Raw genomic sequence first — 19,557 nt, 5'->3', positions numbered from 1 at the left:
CATAGGGAGCTTTTCTCTAATCAAGAACCTAGGTTTTAATGAATGAATACAGCATTTTAACAATAAAAAAATAAAGATATTTACTTAAGTACACAAGTTAACTCTATTTCAAATTATTTCAGTATGTAACGGAAAAAAAATCTTAGATTGCTTTTGTAACAAACAACTTTGAAATGCAAGAAAAAAAAGAGAGAGAGAGAGAAAAAGCAATTAGTTAATTTCAAATTACATGAAAGAAGAATACAACTTGGTTATAAAATTAAAGAATCACTTAAGTAGGAAGAAAAGAAAACCTTTATAATCTGCGGTGACAACAAATAGTATAATGGCAAAAAAAAAAGTTTTTTTTTTAATTGAAAGTTCAATTTCAGCAATTAAATTAAAACCGCAAAGAAGTAAAAACTTTTAAGCTTTTATAGTACTAATTCAAAAACCAAAGACTTCTTCTTGAAATCGTGATTACAGTACGCTAATCACTTAGAGACAATGGAATAAAGGCAAAGGAGCTAAGGAGGTTAATGAAGGCTTCCTCTTTGCCTGTATGGTTGCTTATTTTACGTCGCATTGAAAGCATGAAAGGAAATTTCAAGCTAGGTGAAATAAACAACCCAACAGACATAGAAGCAATCTTAGGAAGTTAATCCTGTGGTTAAAAAGTAGATTCAATACTTTGACGTTGAGGAAAAAAGATGCACAAATATGCGGCAGTGTATAATCGCACCTTATTAATTTTACTTTTTTTTTTGAACAGATAATTGGCGGAAAATACGTAGGGAGTTAGAATATTTAATTTCGTAAAGCAAAAAAAAAAAATTTCCTTCATAAAATCAATTTTCCCTGATTTTTTGTTATTTTTTCAAAATTCCCTGATATTTCCCTGACTTCTCCCTGATTAATAAAGTTCCCTGACTTTTCCCTGATCTGTCGCCACCCTGTACTTTCTTCAGCCTGCACTGTAAAAAAAAAAAAAAAAAAAAAAAATCCGAAACGTTACTGAGTAAAAATTTTCTATACTTGCTTGCAGTTCTGGCTAAGCTTTGGCTATGTTTGCATTACTGCTTATAGAAGTTCCTTAATAAATCAGAAAGGTGCTAAGCTTTTTTTTTTATTCCTTCCTAAGTTTACACTAAAGTTCCAGAAACACGACTAACTTCAAACGGGAAGATCTTCGAATTTTTAAAGAGGTTTCCGAGATAATTTCAGGATGGTTATTAACTTTTATAGGAAAACTTTCCGGGTTTTGGCATGACATGTTCCTGGCAAAAATTGGCCTCATCAGCTGCCCATAATTTTCCAGGAACATTTATGAATCGTTTGTACATTGAATCACGCCCATTATCAATCTCATATGTTTTAAAATCGGCTATACTATTTTAAACTCTATTAAAAATATTTATTTGATTCTATCAAAATAATGAGTAAAATTTTATTTTAATCCAACTTCTTTGCCACAGCAACGCGTGGATGGGTCAGCTAGTATTCTTTTAAGTAAAGCCAGTTCCTTTGAGCAGCTATTGTAGTTCCTGTTGGGGGGAGGGGGGGGGGGGACGCTCAAGATAGTGTTTAACGGTTAAAAGTATGAAGTGATTCTTGACTGAGGGCTAGGAAGTTTATATCGGGGTATACTGTCATGCTAAGCACAAAAGTTGTGTCTGCACTTTTTATGAAAATTCAATTGGGACCACTAGGTAGTTCTTTGTCACATAATTTACCTAAATACTATGTTTTATGGTCATTTGTCAATAAGAAATATTTTTAAACAAATTCTGAAAATGTTTTATCTGAATCAAATACACGGATGCTCAAAACTTTAAACAGCAATTACTCATTTTGAACTCGTCTGCAGATGGTAAACTACTTGGTTGCTTTTCAAACATGAAAGGGTTTTAGGTTTAAGATTTCAAGGGAAGGAATACAGTAGCAAAGTGGTGGAGATACCATCATTCAAACTAATTTCAAACATCCATAAGTTAGTGTGCTTTAATTTATAATGATTACAATGTAATATGTTACAATCCCTGATAATATGAGCAATATGTTGGGACAATACGAGCAAAGGTAAACTAAAGGGTGTAATTATGTTGATCACATTTAAAATGTCGTCCACGGTCAAAATAGGAAAATATTAGAAGAATCCTAATTTGCAGAAATTCACTTATTGCAGTAAGACGGGAATGAACTAACTGCGATAAACAAGGGTTGTCCTTAATGACATTTTTTACATTTTACTTTTAAGACGACTTTATTCTAAAGTAACATCACAAACTAAACAAATAAAAGACTTAACATTAAGTATGCTTTACAAAGCATACATAAAAAAATTTATACGGAAGTTACGTTTCATCAACAAATGATTGTACATAATTGTTTAGAAAACCTTAGTTTTTATTGCAGGGGGCGCACTTAGAGCTATAAGCTATAACAAAAAATAAGAAAGCTTTAACTACATTAACTTAATGAATTAGGAGGGGGGGGGAATCAAAATTTGGCATCTACTTATTATTGCTTCAGTTAAAAAAAAAACTCCCATTCATTCAACATTTTAGATTGTAATCTGCCCTGGGAAAATAAACCGTGGTATCTGAAATTAAAAAAAAAAAAAATCTTGCATTTTTGGTCAACTATTTTATGGTTTCCGCTGAAAATAAAACACGAAATACGTCATATTTTCAACATTTTACTAGCGTTCATAGAGAATCAAAAACTAGTTTCTATCAACAAAAAAAAAAAACTTTTTTTTAGATACTGCAGTTTTTTACTTCTGCTTTTTTCTAAATGCAAGATAATAATGAACGTTTAATCTAAAACATTTAAAAAGTAAAATTAAGTTTAAAAATTCAACATTTGAAGCAGTTTTCAAAAGAAAAAAACTTTTAAGATAAAAGCATTGAAAATAATGCTTCATAATTGAACACCTCTGTCTTGTAAGTAGTGAAGAAGTAAATGAAGACAGAATATTAAATAACTCAATTTCTACATAAAAAAACTATTTATTATAATACATGATTCTACAAATGAATTGACAAAATATGACTGATAGAACAATGACGGAATGGCATGATTTAAAATGCATTTTGCCTTTGCCGCTTGCACTCTTTTTTTTTAAGTCCCAGACTTCACTGAACTTTCACAAACACTACAAAAGTTTAGTTTTACATGTCATAACCTCCCATGCCACCCATTCCTCCCATACCACCCATGCCTCCTCCCATGGGGCATTTTTTCTTCTTTTGGTATCTCTACAATGACACATTCTGCTGTAGTTAGTAACGATGCAACACCAGCAGCATCCATAAGAGCAGTTCTTACAACCTAAAAGGGGAAAAAGAATAAGCTAACTGAGAAAAAAAATTGGCTGAATAATTTAAATTTTGGTTGATATTTTAATATCAACCAAAATATCAACCAAAAGTAAATCCTCAATATATTGTGCTTGTCGGGAGACAACATAAAAATGGAATATAATGGAAGTCTTAAATAGTAATATTGTTCATTTATTATTAAAAATAACCAAAAGGTTATTGTACTATATTTTAATGATGTATTATTACATCATTAGTATAACAAAGTAATATAATATTCCTTTTCTATTTTATACTCATAAAATTATTAGTAATGTAACAATTAATTCATGTTAAAAGTGGCTAGTTAAATAATAAACATTGGTCAGAAAAAAAAAGGAAATGTCTTATGACTGTGCACCAACTAATGCGTATCTATTATTTCTGAATCATACAACTGAACAGTAATGTTCCAATAGGGGTCTCCCTATACGCCGTATACTCTCAAACATTTTTTAGACATATAGCGTATACCCTCAAACTTCATAATTTTTCTTATTATGACATACTATATATGATCACATACACAAGTTGTGTGTAATGGATTACTGGGAGTATACCCTCTAAAAAAATTGATGGGAACGCCACTGCAACTGTGAAAAACTAGGTGTCAAGAAAAATGAGTAAAACAGTGGTTAAATTAACACCATTAAAATTGATAAAAATGTTATGAAATATTAGGCATAAATAATGAAAGAAACCTTAAATTTCAAGTCCACATATTGTAATAATAATATAAGAGAATAAAGAGTGAATTGAAGATGCATATTATAAAGACTTCAGTTTGTTCTAATTGAAAATATCAGATATATCAAAATATTGAATATTTTCAAACTCTGATGGTGGCATTACGAATCTAAAGTTGCCACTAAAACAGCAATGAGTTAAGTCTATGGGCAATGTGCCAGTTTTGTTCATCGATTAGAAAAAGAAAAATACTTTTCCTGAGAAGTATTTCTTTTTTGTGATGTCAAATGTTAAAGCAACATATTTTAAATGTATTTTTTCGGGAGACAAAGGAAAAAAGTGGAATATGTATTGGAATGAGCAATATAACAAGGGGTTACTGTACAAATATTCTATCCAACAGTAATAAACTATAGCATCAAAAAGAGCTTGAGGGACATTTTCATTTAAAATTTATTTAAGTTTAAGATTAATAAGAAACTAGAGAAAAAACAAAACAAATAGGACAAAAAACAATGCAGTGAGATTTCATTTACCATACAGAAATATCTTATGCTTACCTTGGTTGGATCAATGATACCAGATTCAATCATATTTACATATTCACCCTTCATGGCATCATATCCAAAGTCTCCTTTGTTGTCTAAAACTTTCTGCGTAACAACAGCAGCGTCTACTCCAGCATTCATTGCTATTTGGGTGCAGGGCATTTTCAATGACCTTCTTACAATGTCAATACCTAAATAAACATAAAATTTTAAGTTCATATGTATACATTAAACATGAAAATTGGTTCCACGTATTTAACAGTTGTGCAAATACATTGATAATTTAAATATCAAGAAAATAGCTTCATTTTAACAAACTAATATACCACAGAAAAACAACTTTTACAGAAAGGACAAAACTGCAGCTACGCAAAAATCATATCAGCAGTAAAATCATTCTTTGCAGCTCCAAATTTGTCTTCTAATGTCATTCATAAAACAAAATGAACATTAAAAAACTTCCAGAAAAGAATTTCCAATTATAAATTTTAAAAAAATTGATAGTATATTACTTGTGTGCATTACTGACATAAGAAAACAAATTGCCACACTATCGTACCAAATGTGGATCTCGAGTTGGGAACACCTCCCCCCACCCCAAAATGTAACCTAAATCTGCATTTTGGGAGCTTACTCTGAAAGATTTGCGGCAGACCCCTATTTGTGCCTAAAAATTGCCCTTAGACCCCCCTACAAACCCAGAAGCTGCTCTTTTATCATACAGTTAACAAAAGACATCAATCTAAAAACCTCGGAAAATAAAAGTAAGCATTTTTGATTTTTGTGTCTAACTGTTACAAAAAAGTTGAAATGAAAGAAAATGGCAGGAAAATATCAGAGATAAAATTAAAACTGCTATGAGTACATTTATAATGAAAACAATATTCTTGGCAGCAATCCAACTCCATTATCATAGTAGAAGCAAAACTAACCTGGCAGTATCGTAATGCTATAATTAAGATCAGGCATAGCCTTCACAGTGCTGACAGGTTAGGTTTTTCCCAACTATAGTTATTAAACATGTGAGAGTTAAATCAAAAGAAGAATATTTCCATGATAGGCAGCACAAAGCTGATCATGATAAATAGATGCCTCAGTTGCCAAATCAATTAACTCCACTTTAAAAAAAATATATTTCTGCTTTAAATGCTTAATCAATGCTTAGCATATGAATTTATATTGAAGTTTTGGTTCAGTACATTTCTGACCATATGATGGCAGAAAATGTAACACAAGAGGCCTATTCACTCCTATGGATAACACTATCTTCTTCATAACTTTTCTCGACTTTTTGTTTAATGGAGTTCGTCGATTAGGCAAGTGAGGCGTCCCAGGGGTCTGGCCAGAGGAAATTTGGATCCGTTAACAGACCCTTCACAAAAATCTAATCAACCAAAACGGACCATTCACAAAATCCCGAGCAACCAAAACGGACCTTTCACAAAACTCTGATAAACAAAAACCGATCTTTCACAAATTGTTTATTGGAAGAGAAAATCTCAAATCAAAATAACGCAGCATGTTTGGAACCTTTTTTAAAGTTACATTAGAGTTATCAACTTATACAAAATCTGCTAATTTTGCTAAAGAAAAAAAAAAAGGCGCTCTTGTGATGCTCCTGCAAGCGATAAATAACTACTAAGGCCTAATAAATGGCTTGTTGTTGGATTCTATGAAAGAAATTAACAGCTGAAAGTCAGTTTGGTTTATAATTTTGCTTTTTTGTTTTAATGCAACGGTGTTGTTGCAAACTTCTCTGAAAAAGTGAATCGTAAGCACTTTTCCTCCCTGCTCATGATTCAGAATACTATTATTTGGCGTCTCCTCTCTCGTCCCTCCTCTAGCATATAGTACACAGATTATATTGCACACAAATTGGTCCCTTTGTATTTTACACAAGCTGTATATTATACTGTACGTAACTCACACGGTCCACGAAAATATGTGAGGATTTATCGTTTTATCAAACAATAACATACAGCGAAATGAACTTAGGACTGCAAAGGATAGTAGGGATGGGGGGGGGGGGGGGGATGAATGTGATCGCTTTAGATAGGGTTACCAACTTTAAACTTATCGCCGCTTAGCATCTGGTGGGTGAGATGTTTAACTGTTATTTTGGGGAGAAAGTGATATGGGTTTGATTTTTCGATGCTAAAAAGGATAATTAATTTTAAATAAACTCTTATTTATTTATTCTTTAGATGCCTACATTTTGAAAAGCGCAATATTTTTACATTCGATATGGAATCATACTTTATACTTTTTTCAAGCTAACTTCGCTTTATTAGGATGAAAATAAATGGAAGTCTATTTTTGTAACAACACTTATTTTAAGTTTTTAAAGAGGAATTCCATTTTCTTTTACGAGTCAAAAAATTAAATTGCTGAATCGATGGTTTATTATTTATTTATTTATTTTTGATTCAACTGTGCCCAGGCATTAATGAAATGTTTATCATAGGACTCTAAAGTGCAATTCTAAAATAATTTTATCAGAAATATTTATTTTACAAGCCGTTTTTATACTTTTGATGCTTTCATTTTGAGATTTGTGATGTCTTTGCATCCTCTTTGCATCTGCTATGGGAATCTGATTTTTCGATGTTTAGTACGCTTTGTTAAGAAGTAAACAATTAAAATATTTTTTATTTTTGTAAAAATCATGGAGTTTATAAGTTTTAAAACGAAATTCTATGCTTTTTAACAATGTCTTGGTTCAAAAAGTTAAATGCTGAAACTCTGCCTGAATTTCTGTATTACAATTATTTTAAATACTATACATATAACATTTCTAGTATAATTTAACATAATGTAGAATGGTAAATAAATATTGATACATGATCCCAGAGTGTAATGCCGCCCTCCCGTACTCCAATACTCGAAACACACTCAAGAATGATATTCTCAACAGAAAAGAGGGAAAACACTCAACATTAAGTGTCAATGATGCAGTTTGCGCCACCTCAAAATTCAAAAATTTCGTTTTTACAATTTTTTTTTGCAAAATTTGATTTTTCACAAAAATAATTGATTCACAAAAAATGGACCCTGTGAAAAATCCTGGACAGACCCCTGCATCCAAATATAAATAGGTACATATATCCAATACAGATACCAAAAGGAAATACAGCACAAATAGATCAGGCGAAATTATGAATTGAATTTTTTTTTCAGGAGAAAAGTAAAAACATAACAAAGTTTTAAACAAACTCTTAAGGAAGCATGGAATTAGGTATGAGCCTTTATTTTACAGATACATGATTACAAGTTTTAAAAACATTGTATTTCTGCTATTCAAAAACTGAATAATTTTTGAGATTTTGTGAGAAAATTTCAAATGAAGGAAACAGTCTTGAAATACTCAAGAAATGACCAAAACGGGAAGGATAAAAGTTTTTTTTCCACTTTTTTGCGATTTTCACAGTTTTTTGCTGGAAACCAATAATCTAGTTAATCGTACTTATCAAGAAAGTTTTGGAGGGGGTGGGGGAACAGCCACAGAAGCCACCCTAATTTGAAAGCAAGACCAAAACAAATCTCCCATCTGCTAGCAGTGCAAAAACAAACATCTTTTCCAAAAAATTAAGGTCATTACCAAAGGAAACTTTTCTTTAAGCGGATTGAAAAGGGGTATAATGGACGAGGGAAAATTACTGGAGTGACAATCATATAACAGAAGATAGTACCATAATACTGCAATGCTGGCCCATAATCAGAGACATCCAACCCAACCCCCTATTACATTAAGCTTTCTATTTGATCAAAATACTTTTATATTATTAGAAGTACATCAAAAATTGAAACACTTTCAAAAACTGACACATAATTATAAATTAGTTTTAATTTGAAAAATATTGCTATTAAATAGAGCAAAGCAAAATACTTTCAAAAACCAAATAAATTCTATGCATTACCTATTTTTTGATCTTCATTTTCATATTTTAAATCATCTAAAGCTGGTAGGCATCTTAAAAGAGCAGTACCACCTCCTGCAACTATACCTTCCTCAACAGCAGCACGAGTTGCATTTAAAGCATCATTCACCCTATCTTTTCTTTTCATTTACTTCCACTTCACTGGAACCTCCAACCTGCATCAATGAATTATGCATATAATGAAATTTAAAAAAACCAATGTTAAAGCCAATTAGTTTACTACAGCAAATTTAAAATAACGATTTTACGCTGAGCTTGCATGGGTATTATTTAAGCAAAAATTTCAAAAACTTACCTTTAAAAGTGCTACTCCATTTGATAACCTAGCAAGCCTTTCTTGCAGTTTCTCTTTTTCATATGAAGATGTAGTTTGTTCAATTTCGTCTTTTATTTGGGATACTCTTCTATCAATATCTTGCTTATTTCCTTTACCCTAAAAAAAAATAACTATTTTTTGATACACATAATATATGTGAATATATTATTTCAGAAATAGCGTGAGTTTTTTTTTTTTTTGGCAAAATTGAGTTAGCTATGGTTTTATGTAGAGAAATCGACTAGTGTAGAAGGGAAAGTGAATCCTTGAACAACAGTTTGTTGTACAAAGATATACAAGGAAGTTTGTTACAAAACACTTAATTTATAGGCCACAATTTTTGTTAGGGGCAGAAAGGCATAAGTCCTGGATTTATGCATTTTCTGTTCTCAAGATGAATAAAGAAACAGTAAGATGCTCTGACTAGATTTTTTTCTTTTTGGTACAATGAAGTAAAACAAATAACACCTTTACTCTAGCATTACCATGGAAAAGGCAAGTCAGGTCTGTCATTTATCGGGTAATTGGGGGATGGTGTCGAGTTGACCTTTTTAACTTGATAAACACTAGAAATAACCAATACTGCTTACTTTTAATAAAAGAGTGTCATCTTTTGTTATAACAACTTCCGATACTTCTCCAAGATCAGTAGGTTGAACGTCTTCCAATTTTACCAAATCTGCATCATCTCCAAACACAATGCCACCAGTAGAAATAGCCATATCATGCAAGGTACTTTTCCTATTGTCTCCAAATCCTGGAGCTTTTACAGCAGCTACTTGCAAGCCAACTTTCAACCTATTGAAAGTTAAAAAAATTTTAATTTATGACTACTGTATGAATATAACTAGTTCTGTAACTTAGACCTGTATATGAGCTCAAAAAACTATGGTAAGTGCTTTTAACTAAATTTAAGAAATAACTTATATACTTGTGCATAGGACGAGAAATTTAGCATAAAAAATAGGGTTAAAAGTTAGGAGTCAACTTATCTCCCCCCCCCCCCCCCCCAAGGCACAATTTCCGAAAATTTCCCTAAACAATTCTTGAAGAAAAAACTTGAAAACGTGTATGTTTTCCCCCGCCTTTAGTCCAACCCTTTTAAGTAGATACTAAAGTAAATACTTCACATACTACTAAATATTTACATGATCTGACTGTGAAATAAAGACTAAATAACAAAACGGTTAACTACACAAAATGTGCGCGGATGGCAGTATTTATGAATTTTCTTAATAGTCGCAAATTAATGCTCATTTTTTTAAAAAAATTATACAATATGACTGAAGCGCAAAATTTTATCATAATAATCCAAAAATGAATGCAACAAGCAATCAAAATTGTAACAGCAAAATCAAATCCTTTATAAAAATTGTGAAAGCAGAAATGAACCCTTTTGGTGCAAAAGAATAAAAACCGGACGTTTAACATAAAAATGCTTGCTACATTTCATTTCCCTCTTTTATATAAAGTTTATGCATTTAAAATTAGAGATAAAACATCTTTATTTTTTCAGAAAGTAAAGTATGAGCTCGACTTACACAGGGGTTTTTAAGCCCCCCCCCCCCCCCAATTTTTCTTTGAAAGGTAGAGGGGTGGACTTATATGCGAGTATATATAGTAGGTTCTGAAGAAAACATGGTGTTTGATGTTTCTTTTTCAGATATTTTCCTAATGGTACTATAAAATAAACTACTTAAAATAATAAAAATCAAATTGCCGATTAGTACTCAAGCCTAAAACCAACATAATACATATTTTTTCTTGAGAATGAAAGATAGCCTCTATGTTACAGACTAGACTAGGCCCGAAGCGATTGCCATCTGTTTGACCCACTGAAACATCTTTGAGGCAAACAATTTGCAGATGACGACATTTTGCAATATGTCCTACTGTGGATGACACAGCAACTTAAAGATTTTTACGCAGCTGAAACTAGGGCACAGATAAAATGCTGGCACAGGACACCAATATTGTTAGAGATTGTGTGAAAAAGTAAAACTTGTTTCTGGGTGATTATCATGGCAAATTACTCTTATTATCTATTGGAATTTACTTAATGACAATAAAATTAAGATCAATTTTAACTAACCTATTTAACACCATAGTGCTTAAAGCTTCTCCATCAACATCTTCAGCAATAATTATCAGAGGTTTTCGCTTTGAATTGGCTAATTCAAGGGCAGGTATAATAGACTGAACATTAGATATTTTCTTCTCGCTGAATAACACTAAAGCATCTTGGTACTCAATTTTTGCACCTGTACAATAAATAAAAGCATTGTAATTCTTTGATTCAAACAGCATATGCATTACATAATTTCAGTGTTTGTGCTAATAGGCATAAAACTTGCAAACAAAATATCCCAGTTTACCTTTGGCAGTGTTGATGAAGTATGGAGATATATAACCACGATCAAATTTCATTCCCTCAATAACTTCCAGTTCATCATTAAGAGTTTTTCCATCCTGAAAATAGTTATATGTTTTATTTTCTGAAAGGTCCAAAACTATAAATTCTTTTACACACTATAAACCAATTTAACATTTTTGTTCTCTTAAAATTATCTGTTCAAATCACATGCAAATTAGAATTCCTAACTTTAAGCAATGTACGAACATACTTTTACAGTAATTACACCATCATTGCCAACTTTCTTCATTGCACTTGAGATCAAATCGCCAATTGTTTTATCTCCATTAGCAGATATTGTAGCCACCTGAAAGTAAAATTTTCATTTAAGATTAAAATAATATGCTTAATTTCTTATAAAGATTTATAACTAGAAATATTTTCAGTATGATTACGCATAAGAAAAGTTTACAAATTAAATCCTATTAAACATTTACAGTAAACTCTCTATTATCTGTGAGTCATTTAACAATCAGGAACATGTATTTTCATAGCAAGAAACAAAATAGCTGTTCCCCCCCCTCAAAAATTGTAAATTCAACTTCTAGTTGTTTGTTATTTATTTTTTGAGCTTTCTTCATCATACATGCCCTCATTTAATTGATATTAAGTTCTACTGCACAAAAATACAAAATATTTACTGTACTGCATATATTTTCACTGTATAATAATTTTTATCTTTGTTGTATCTCATTTGAACCTTTGTTTATCTGCAATTTGTATTAGGCATGGCATGTGCCACCCAATTTGGTGAATAATTGGAAGTTTAATGCATATTACGGCATAGCTGCCAATATTTAAAAGATGAAATCAATGAGACTTATGATAACACATGCAGGAGGTTTTGAATTAAATTTAATGAAAATAGTTTGAGCATAAAAGGGACTTTAAAAATTGAAGCATAAATTTCTTTAATTCAGTAGGGGGGGGGGAGGAGGCTTCAAAACCAAATGAACATTTCTAGCATCAGGCAAAAAATTAAAGAACTTTTTTGGAAAATGTGTAACGTTTTATCATGCATTTTAGGAAATTTAATAGTTTCAAAAGAAAAATAATTGAACTGAAAAGGTTCAAAAATGTTTGGGCAATTTTCATAATAGTGTTGTAGGAAGGTTTCGTTTTTGGGATTACAATAGTTTCACAGTAGAATTTTTTTTCTCGAAATCCTATTCACTGAAAAATTGCTTCTAGGAAATCTTGCTTGGCTGGTGAAAGTTTGAGAGCCATTTATTTCATTGGGAAGGTTGGGAGAAGGTATTTAAAATTGGAAGTTTCTTGAACAAGTTACGGAAGTTGGCAGCTATTACAATGATAACTAAATTCAAGGCCTAAATTGAATGTTAATATACTTTTTCTAAAACCTGAAAAAGTAATTTTCTCCTTTAAGTGTTGCGAGTTAACACCATGTCAAAAAACAATTAAAGTGCTGTTAGAAGCAATTAAGTAATAAAATTTCCGATTATGAGACACATTTATATTCTTTAATGCTTCATTGGAATGTATACAACTTGGCAACAAACATTTATTTTAAACAGCGTTACTGACTTTTCATCAATTATTAATTAGGTACAGAAGAAAATAAGAATTTGATATTTGGAATTATTTTGCCAATCTGGATTTTGCATCTCATTTTACACAATTTCAAACTTTTTTTTTAAAGATGCAATTTCAAGTTGGCTATTTTGTATTGCTATATTAGGGAAAGGGAGTGGGATAGGGGCCTAACAAATCCTTCCCTGTTAACTTGTTGAAATAGAAGCCTCAAAAAATGCAATCGGGGCTGTCCGCAGAACTTTTGATGTTGAAGCTTTTAAGATAATTTTCAGCTATACATTGAGATGTTAGGGAGGTGGGAGTTTTCTCCAATGCTCCCACTTGCAGATAAGACCTAAAAATAGGCACTTTTAGGATATGATTAATTTTAACATTTAAATTTGAACACTTTCCCGTGATATGAAAAAAAAAATTGAAGAGTATTAAGACCTTAATTTTTAAACAGTGTGCCTACAGACAACATATATATATATATATTTTTGTTTGTAATTTAAATGTTACACAACTGAACCTGATCATTAAAAAGACATCGGTAATTTCTTCTCATGTTTTGCCACATAGTTGTTTTAAATTATAAATTATGCTGTTTTTACACCCTTAAAAACAGGGTAAGAAAATATATTTTTGAAAATATCAAAAATGTCTGATATTGATATTTTGATATATATCCAATAATTTCAATAAGCACAAATTGAAGACTTCAAAATAGTAAATGCATCCTCATATCACTCTTTATTTTCTTATATTCTTATTACAATATGTAGCCTTAAAATTAAGGTTTCTTTCATTATGTCTAATATTTCATTTATCATTTTTATCAAATTTAATGAGGTCAATTTAACTGTTTAACTCTTTTTTTTTTTTTTGTTAGCAACTTTAACAGTTATATGATTCAGAAATTTAAAAAAAAAATGCTTTAATCTGTGCACAGTCATAAAACATTTTCCTTTTTTCTGACCAAAGTTTAATGTTTAATTAGGCACTTGACTTTTAATATGAATTAAAATTGTTACATTACTATGATCAATAAAATTTGTATATTGAAAATACCGTAGTTTAAAAAATAAATATCAAAGTATCATGATATTTTAACCAAACATTTTCAAACTTTTAATTACTAAGAAATTGTATTTAAGTTGCTTCACACTACGCAATTACAAAAGCATAAGATATTTACACCCAATTCCAAAGTTGAACAAAAAATACACATAGAGCAAGAGACCTAGATTAATCTTATTTTGATTACAATCCTAACTTAACAAAGGAAACTTAATATTTTATCTTTAACCAAAATAACATTTCAAAGTTTCAATCTCAATTTACAAGTAAAAGAAACATTCTAAAAAAGGAAAAGAAAATGAAAACAGAACTAAGACACTATTATATATACCTGTGCAATTTCTTCCGGAGTTGTAACATTTTTCGATTGTTTTTTTAATTCATCAACTACTTTTTCAACTGCCAACATGACACCTACAAAAAGCAGATTTCAAGCAACATTTTAAAATACTAAGTATAAATTACAAGACTATATTATGGAGATATTTAAAATAAAAAACTGTTTCCTATATTTTGTTGAATATTATTGAAAATTAAAAAAAAATCCTCTAAGTACATTTTTTGTGAAATATTGATGGAATCAAAACCGATTCTACAACAGCATTTTTAACATAGAACTTTATTATGACAGATTGTTGCATACTTGATACAATATTAATCTTAACAAAAATAAAATCCATGATTGATAAAACTAATTTTGCATTGAATATTAACTCAAATGATATACTGGGAAATAAAGCATTGACAAATAAAATTGCAATGGACAAAAAGTCAAAAATGACAAAGATAAAAAAATATTTCAAACAACTTGTTTCCTAATTAATAGTTTGTTCCATAGTTATGTCTACCTGCATCAATATTTTTCCTTTCCATTTTTAAGGATGAACAAACTATACTGCAGCATGCTATTATTTTTCCATTCATATTATTCATAGCCAGTGGTACACACAAAGGGAGGGTCCAGGGAATGAGGACCCCTCCCATTGGTTGTAAGTTGGAGATTGACTATAATCTTATTTATGTAATACGTAAAATAATTCCAAGCAAAGTTAATAATTTCCGATACAATAAATGAAAAAATAAAATTCCCCCCTTCTTTACTAACAATAAAGCAGAAAGTCTCTGTCTGGATCTCTGTGACACTCATAGTGCCTAGACTGCTATGAGTCTGTTGTGCACCTGGAAGCGATTTTTTGAAAATTCCATTTTGTTCTTTTTCTATTCCAATTTTAAGAAAATTTTACGAAGCAAACTATCACAAACATGGACGACTAAACTACCAAATTACCAAAACGTGGAACCGTAACATGGGCAAGCAAATAAACATAACTAATTGGCGAGAAAATTATCCATTACTTGTAAATATACATGAGAATCAAATAGCCTTTTAATTTTCTATACTACGGGCAAAGCTGTGCGGGTATCACTAGTTCATTAAAAATTGAACTGTGTTTGAACATAAATTATTTTATTATGATGATTTTGCTTCACTGTTTTTATTTTTAATTATGAGGAAAAATACATTCATTCTTGTGCATTCTGGTATTTTAAGTACTTGTTATTAATAAATTTATTTTATTAACTAATGCTAAGCAAATATTAAAAACACATTTTTAAAATTCTTTTTGCTCCCAACAATAGATAAAATCAGAAGAATATGTTTGGATGTGTGTTGGAATAGGACATAAAAATGATGCTTTTTTTGAAAAATTCCTGTGTCTGCCACTGTTCATAATTTACCTTTTCTAAATTCAATTGGATTTGCTCCTTTACTAATTTTTTCAAAACCTTCTTTGGCAATTGACCGAGCTAATACAGTAGCTGTTGTGGTACCATCACCTGCTTCTTCATTGGTATTGTTAGCAACATCTTGCACTAGTTTTGCTCCAATATTTTGAAATTTGTCTTTAAGTTCAATTGCTTTTGCAACTGTGACACCATCTTTTGTTATCTTTGGAGAGCCCCAAGATTGTTCAATAATAACATTGCGGCCCTGAAAATAATTGATTGAAAGTAAGAAATAATGAATAATAAATACAAAAATAAGTATCTTATTACATATCAGATTGCAATTATTCTAAAATACATATTACCTTAATAGAAGTTGAATGATTTCAACAAGTGGATGTTTTAAGTGGATGGCTGAACAGATACCCATAGCTGAATGGTATCATTGTCGTGGGTGCCACTCTTCAGTATTGAAGGTAGAATTCAGTCTTTCACAAGATTTAATGGTCCTTCATCCGGCGAAAGGACATGGGTCCTTCAATTAAACATATCCAAACAAAAATACCAAGTGTTGGCAAATATTTTTAATAACAAAATTCTGTTCTCAGTACTGAAATGTGACAACCATGATCATTGAATTAGAAACATAAGAGACAGTAGCGTACATGGACTTAAGTGCACCCTCTCTCCCCGCCCCAACAATTAAATTCCCCCCCCCCCCCAGGGTTGGTAAAAAAATTTTTTTTTAAACCTAATTAACCGGTTTTTTTTTGGTTTAAACCAGTTGTTTTTGGTTTAAATACAATTTGTGAGAAAAACAAATTTTAAAAAAGTCATGAAGATTTTATGAATTAAAGAATGTTTAATATTGATATTTATACCTAATTTCTTTATAATTAAATAACTAAGAGTAAAATCTCATATTGCATTTCCACATATGCAGAGCTTTCCATAGAGGAATATTGTTTGAAAACCTTGAACTATTGAAAAATTACAATACCTCGGCCTTGGTATAAATATTCAAAGAAATGATTTACTGTGATAGTTCAGACATTATCAATTACAAATAACCAAGAATAAATTCTTATGAATTAATTTCCTCATAATTATAGCTATCCACGATAAATAAATAATTCAAATGGAAAATTAAAATCGTGTTCTTACACACGTGTTAAAATCATGTGTTCTTGATGTACATTACACAGCTTTAAAAATCAAAAGATCAACACATATTTTTAAGCGACTTCAAAAAAGGATGTTATGATTTCGTATTGCGGCTTTTTATGTGTGTTTCGTGTTCCAACACTACCGGATCAATTTGATTTTTTTTTTGTTCGGAAGGGTATACTTCCCAGATGGTCCTATAGTAATTTGGTCTGGATCTGATAAGAGGTCCCGGAGAAATCCAAGAAACTTTAAATTTCATACGTCATGGTCACGTGGTGTTGCTGTGCAGGGGGGCCTTTCACCATTTCATTTGGGGGGGGGGGTCGAGTTTTTTAAATATGTATAACCCAAAGCGAAACCAAACACACATTAGCTAACAAAAAGTTGTCATAAAATCGGTTTAGTATGAATAAAATTAGTGTTTAGAAACAAAATTTTGATTCATTGACTAAAAAGTTATCATACAAAACATCTCGCTACTTAAGTTTTTATAACTTTTGGAAAAGTTATAATGCATGATTTTTGGAATTCGGAAGAGCGGGGAATCGTGTTACTAATCTATCAGTGCCCAATGTCATGCTGTTTTGCCAGTTCAGCTAAATAGAAAAGGTATTTTTTTCCCCTTTGTGCTTCGAAAATATTTCTCTAACCTCCTGAGACACACACAAAAAAAAAATCTTTCTCTACTAGCTAAACCGATTGTAATAGTTAAAAAATAATTGAAGTAACAAAGTTACGTATAAAAACACTTTTTATATCTTGCTCTTCAAAATCACCCATGCTACTTCAAAAACTGTGAAGGGCTTAAACTTTTCATCATTGAATAATCTAGTCATGTTGGTGCTCGCAGCTTCAATGAGATATCTGCCTCCAGCTCTGTTATTCACTATTCCAGACTGATGAGCCCATAATAAGGACTGCAGTCTCTGGATGCGAAAACCATTCTGTCGGCATATTGCTTGTAAGTCTCTACTAGCTAAACGGATTGTAATAGTTAAAAAATAATTGAAGTAACAAAGTTATGTATAAAAACACTTTTTATATCTTGCTCTTCAAAATCACCCATGCTACTTCAAAAACTGTGAGGGGCTTAAACTTTTCATCATTGAATAATCTAGTCATGTTGGTGCTCGCAGCTTCAATGAGATATCTGCCTTCAGCTCTGTTATTCACTATTCCAGACTGATGAGCCCATAATAAGGACTGCAGTCTCTAGATGTGAAAACCATTCTGTCGGTATATTGCTTGTAATTGTTCTTTCCTCATGCTAAAAATTTTACTCACAGTTGAAACATTTTATTTCTCGTTTTCAAAATCCAATCCAAATAACCATAATCCCAGCCAACCATACAGAAAAATAATTACCATCAAATTTTGTGTTAATTTCATTCGAAACTGAATCTATTACTTCATACAAAATATTCAAAAATGAATGTTCACATCATCATGTGGATTTTTTTTGCACCTCTTTAAAATTGTCTAGGAGGAAGAATTTTTTTTTTTTTTTGAAAAATTTCATGATTGATTGAAATGTACACACAGATCAATTGCAGATTGAACTGTGGTTTGAATAGTCGAGTAGTGGATTGAAGACATAGATTTTGATAGAGTAAAGCATTTTTCAAAAACCTTTTCCCGATGCAAACAAATTGGATAAAAATTCAAACAAAGTCATACATGCTAAAGGGCATGAGCTTTTTCACCATTGAAAGAATAGTTTTGCAATAATTCTTCCCGTCGTCAAATCACTGTTTTGAAGTTAGAGAAATGGTTTTGTCATTTTAACTCTTGAAGAATATCTTGTGTCACTCCACGATTGCATAATTAGAAAGTCCCATAAAAGGTATTTGGTTAATATGTCTTTTTTTTAATAATCACATGCATTTTGAAGAAGTTTCTATGAAAGCATTATAGTGTATTGAGCAGCTGAAACTTGTTTCTAGCAGAAGAAAGCAATGAACACTCATTAAATAAATATACACTTAAAAAATGAGCGTAAAAGTGAATGTAAAATATCAAGGAATTTTCTTGTGAAAACCATGCTGCCACACCACTTTTCACGAGCCTCTCGTATTGAACATACCATCGTAACACTGGGCACACAAGTGTGAAATATTTAGCCTATATAAGGCAATGTCGTCTTCAGTTAAAATTAACCATGGTTTTCTATCAGTTTTCTATGTTCTGAAAAAGCCGAAAATACTTCATGAATTTCTAAGTCATCATCCAAATAACGAAAAACACTTCTTCTAGTCTGAGAATGTGTCGAGTTTCATCAAATAGTTGCTTAGAACCAGCGAGATTTCCTTCAGTGAACATTTATTTCCGACTTACATAAATTGAATTCACCCATTTTCTATCATTCTGCTCAAAAAATTTGGGGGTGCAACCGCCCCCTCTTGACCCCCCTATTTGCCGCCCCTGTTGCTGTGATCGGTTTATTTTCCCGCCTAAGCTTTTGGCTTTCTCTTGAACGATATTTAATTCTCGCGGCACATGGATGATTAATTTTCAACGCTGCGCGGCATGCTAATTTTTTATCATAGGTGTTACTAATGTATTTATTACTGCATAACAAAGCAGTAAATTAAATATATTTTGCTACTTTAATAGTTGAATCAATTACCTTAATATTTTATTTACTAATAAATAACTTTATTTAGGCACTAAAATATAAAGTTCTTTATTCAATATTCTAATTTTTAAATATATCTAATGTTCAATTGAGGGGGAATTGAATACAGAACACCCCTCCTCCAAGATTTAATTTATGTTCTTTAATAATATACATTATAACTGTGTATGA

General features: G+C 31.0%; 1 protein-coding gene across 1 annotated transcript in view; it reads right to left on the bottom strand.

Moving 5' to 3' along the window:
- Window positions 1-2,976: 2,976 nt before the first annotated feature.
- Window positions 2,977-19,557, bottom strand: part of LOC129222861 (heat shock protein 60A-like) — a 28,878-nt gene continuing 12,297 nt past the window's right edge. Inside the window, 12 exon segments of the mRNA XM_054857418.1 lie at window positions 2,977-3,213; window positions 3,215-3,312; window positions 4,589-4,767; window positions 8,494-8,632; window positions 8,634-8,669; window positions 8,810-8,947; window positions 9,421-9,628; window positions 10,923-11,091; window positions 11,206-11,299; window positions 11,455-11,550; window positions 14,188-14,270; window positions 15,597-15,849. Coding sequence (XP_054713393.1) covers window positions 3,153-3,213; window positions 3,215-3,312; window positions 4,589-4,767; window positions 8,494-8,632; window positions 8,634-8,669; window positions 8,810-8,947; window positions 9,421-9,628; window positions 10,923-11,091; window positions 11,206-11,299; window positions 11,455-11,550; window positions 14,188-14,270; window positions 15,597-15,849 — 1,554 coding nt within the window. The 3' untranslated portion in view covers window positions 2,977-3,152.

Source organism: Uloborus diversus, chromosome 5 (assembly GCF_026930045.1).
Source record: "Uloborus diversus isolate 005 chromosome 5, Udiv.v.3.1, whole genome shotgun sequence".
NCBI lineage: Eukaryota > Metazoa > Arthropoda > Arachnida > Araneae > Uloboridae > Uloborus > Uloborus diversus.
Note: the sequence above shows the minus strand (reverse complement) of the source record. Positions and strands in the feature narration are given on the sequence as shown.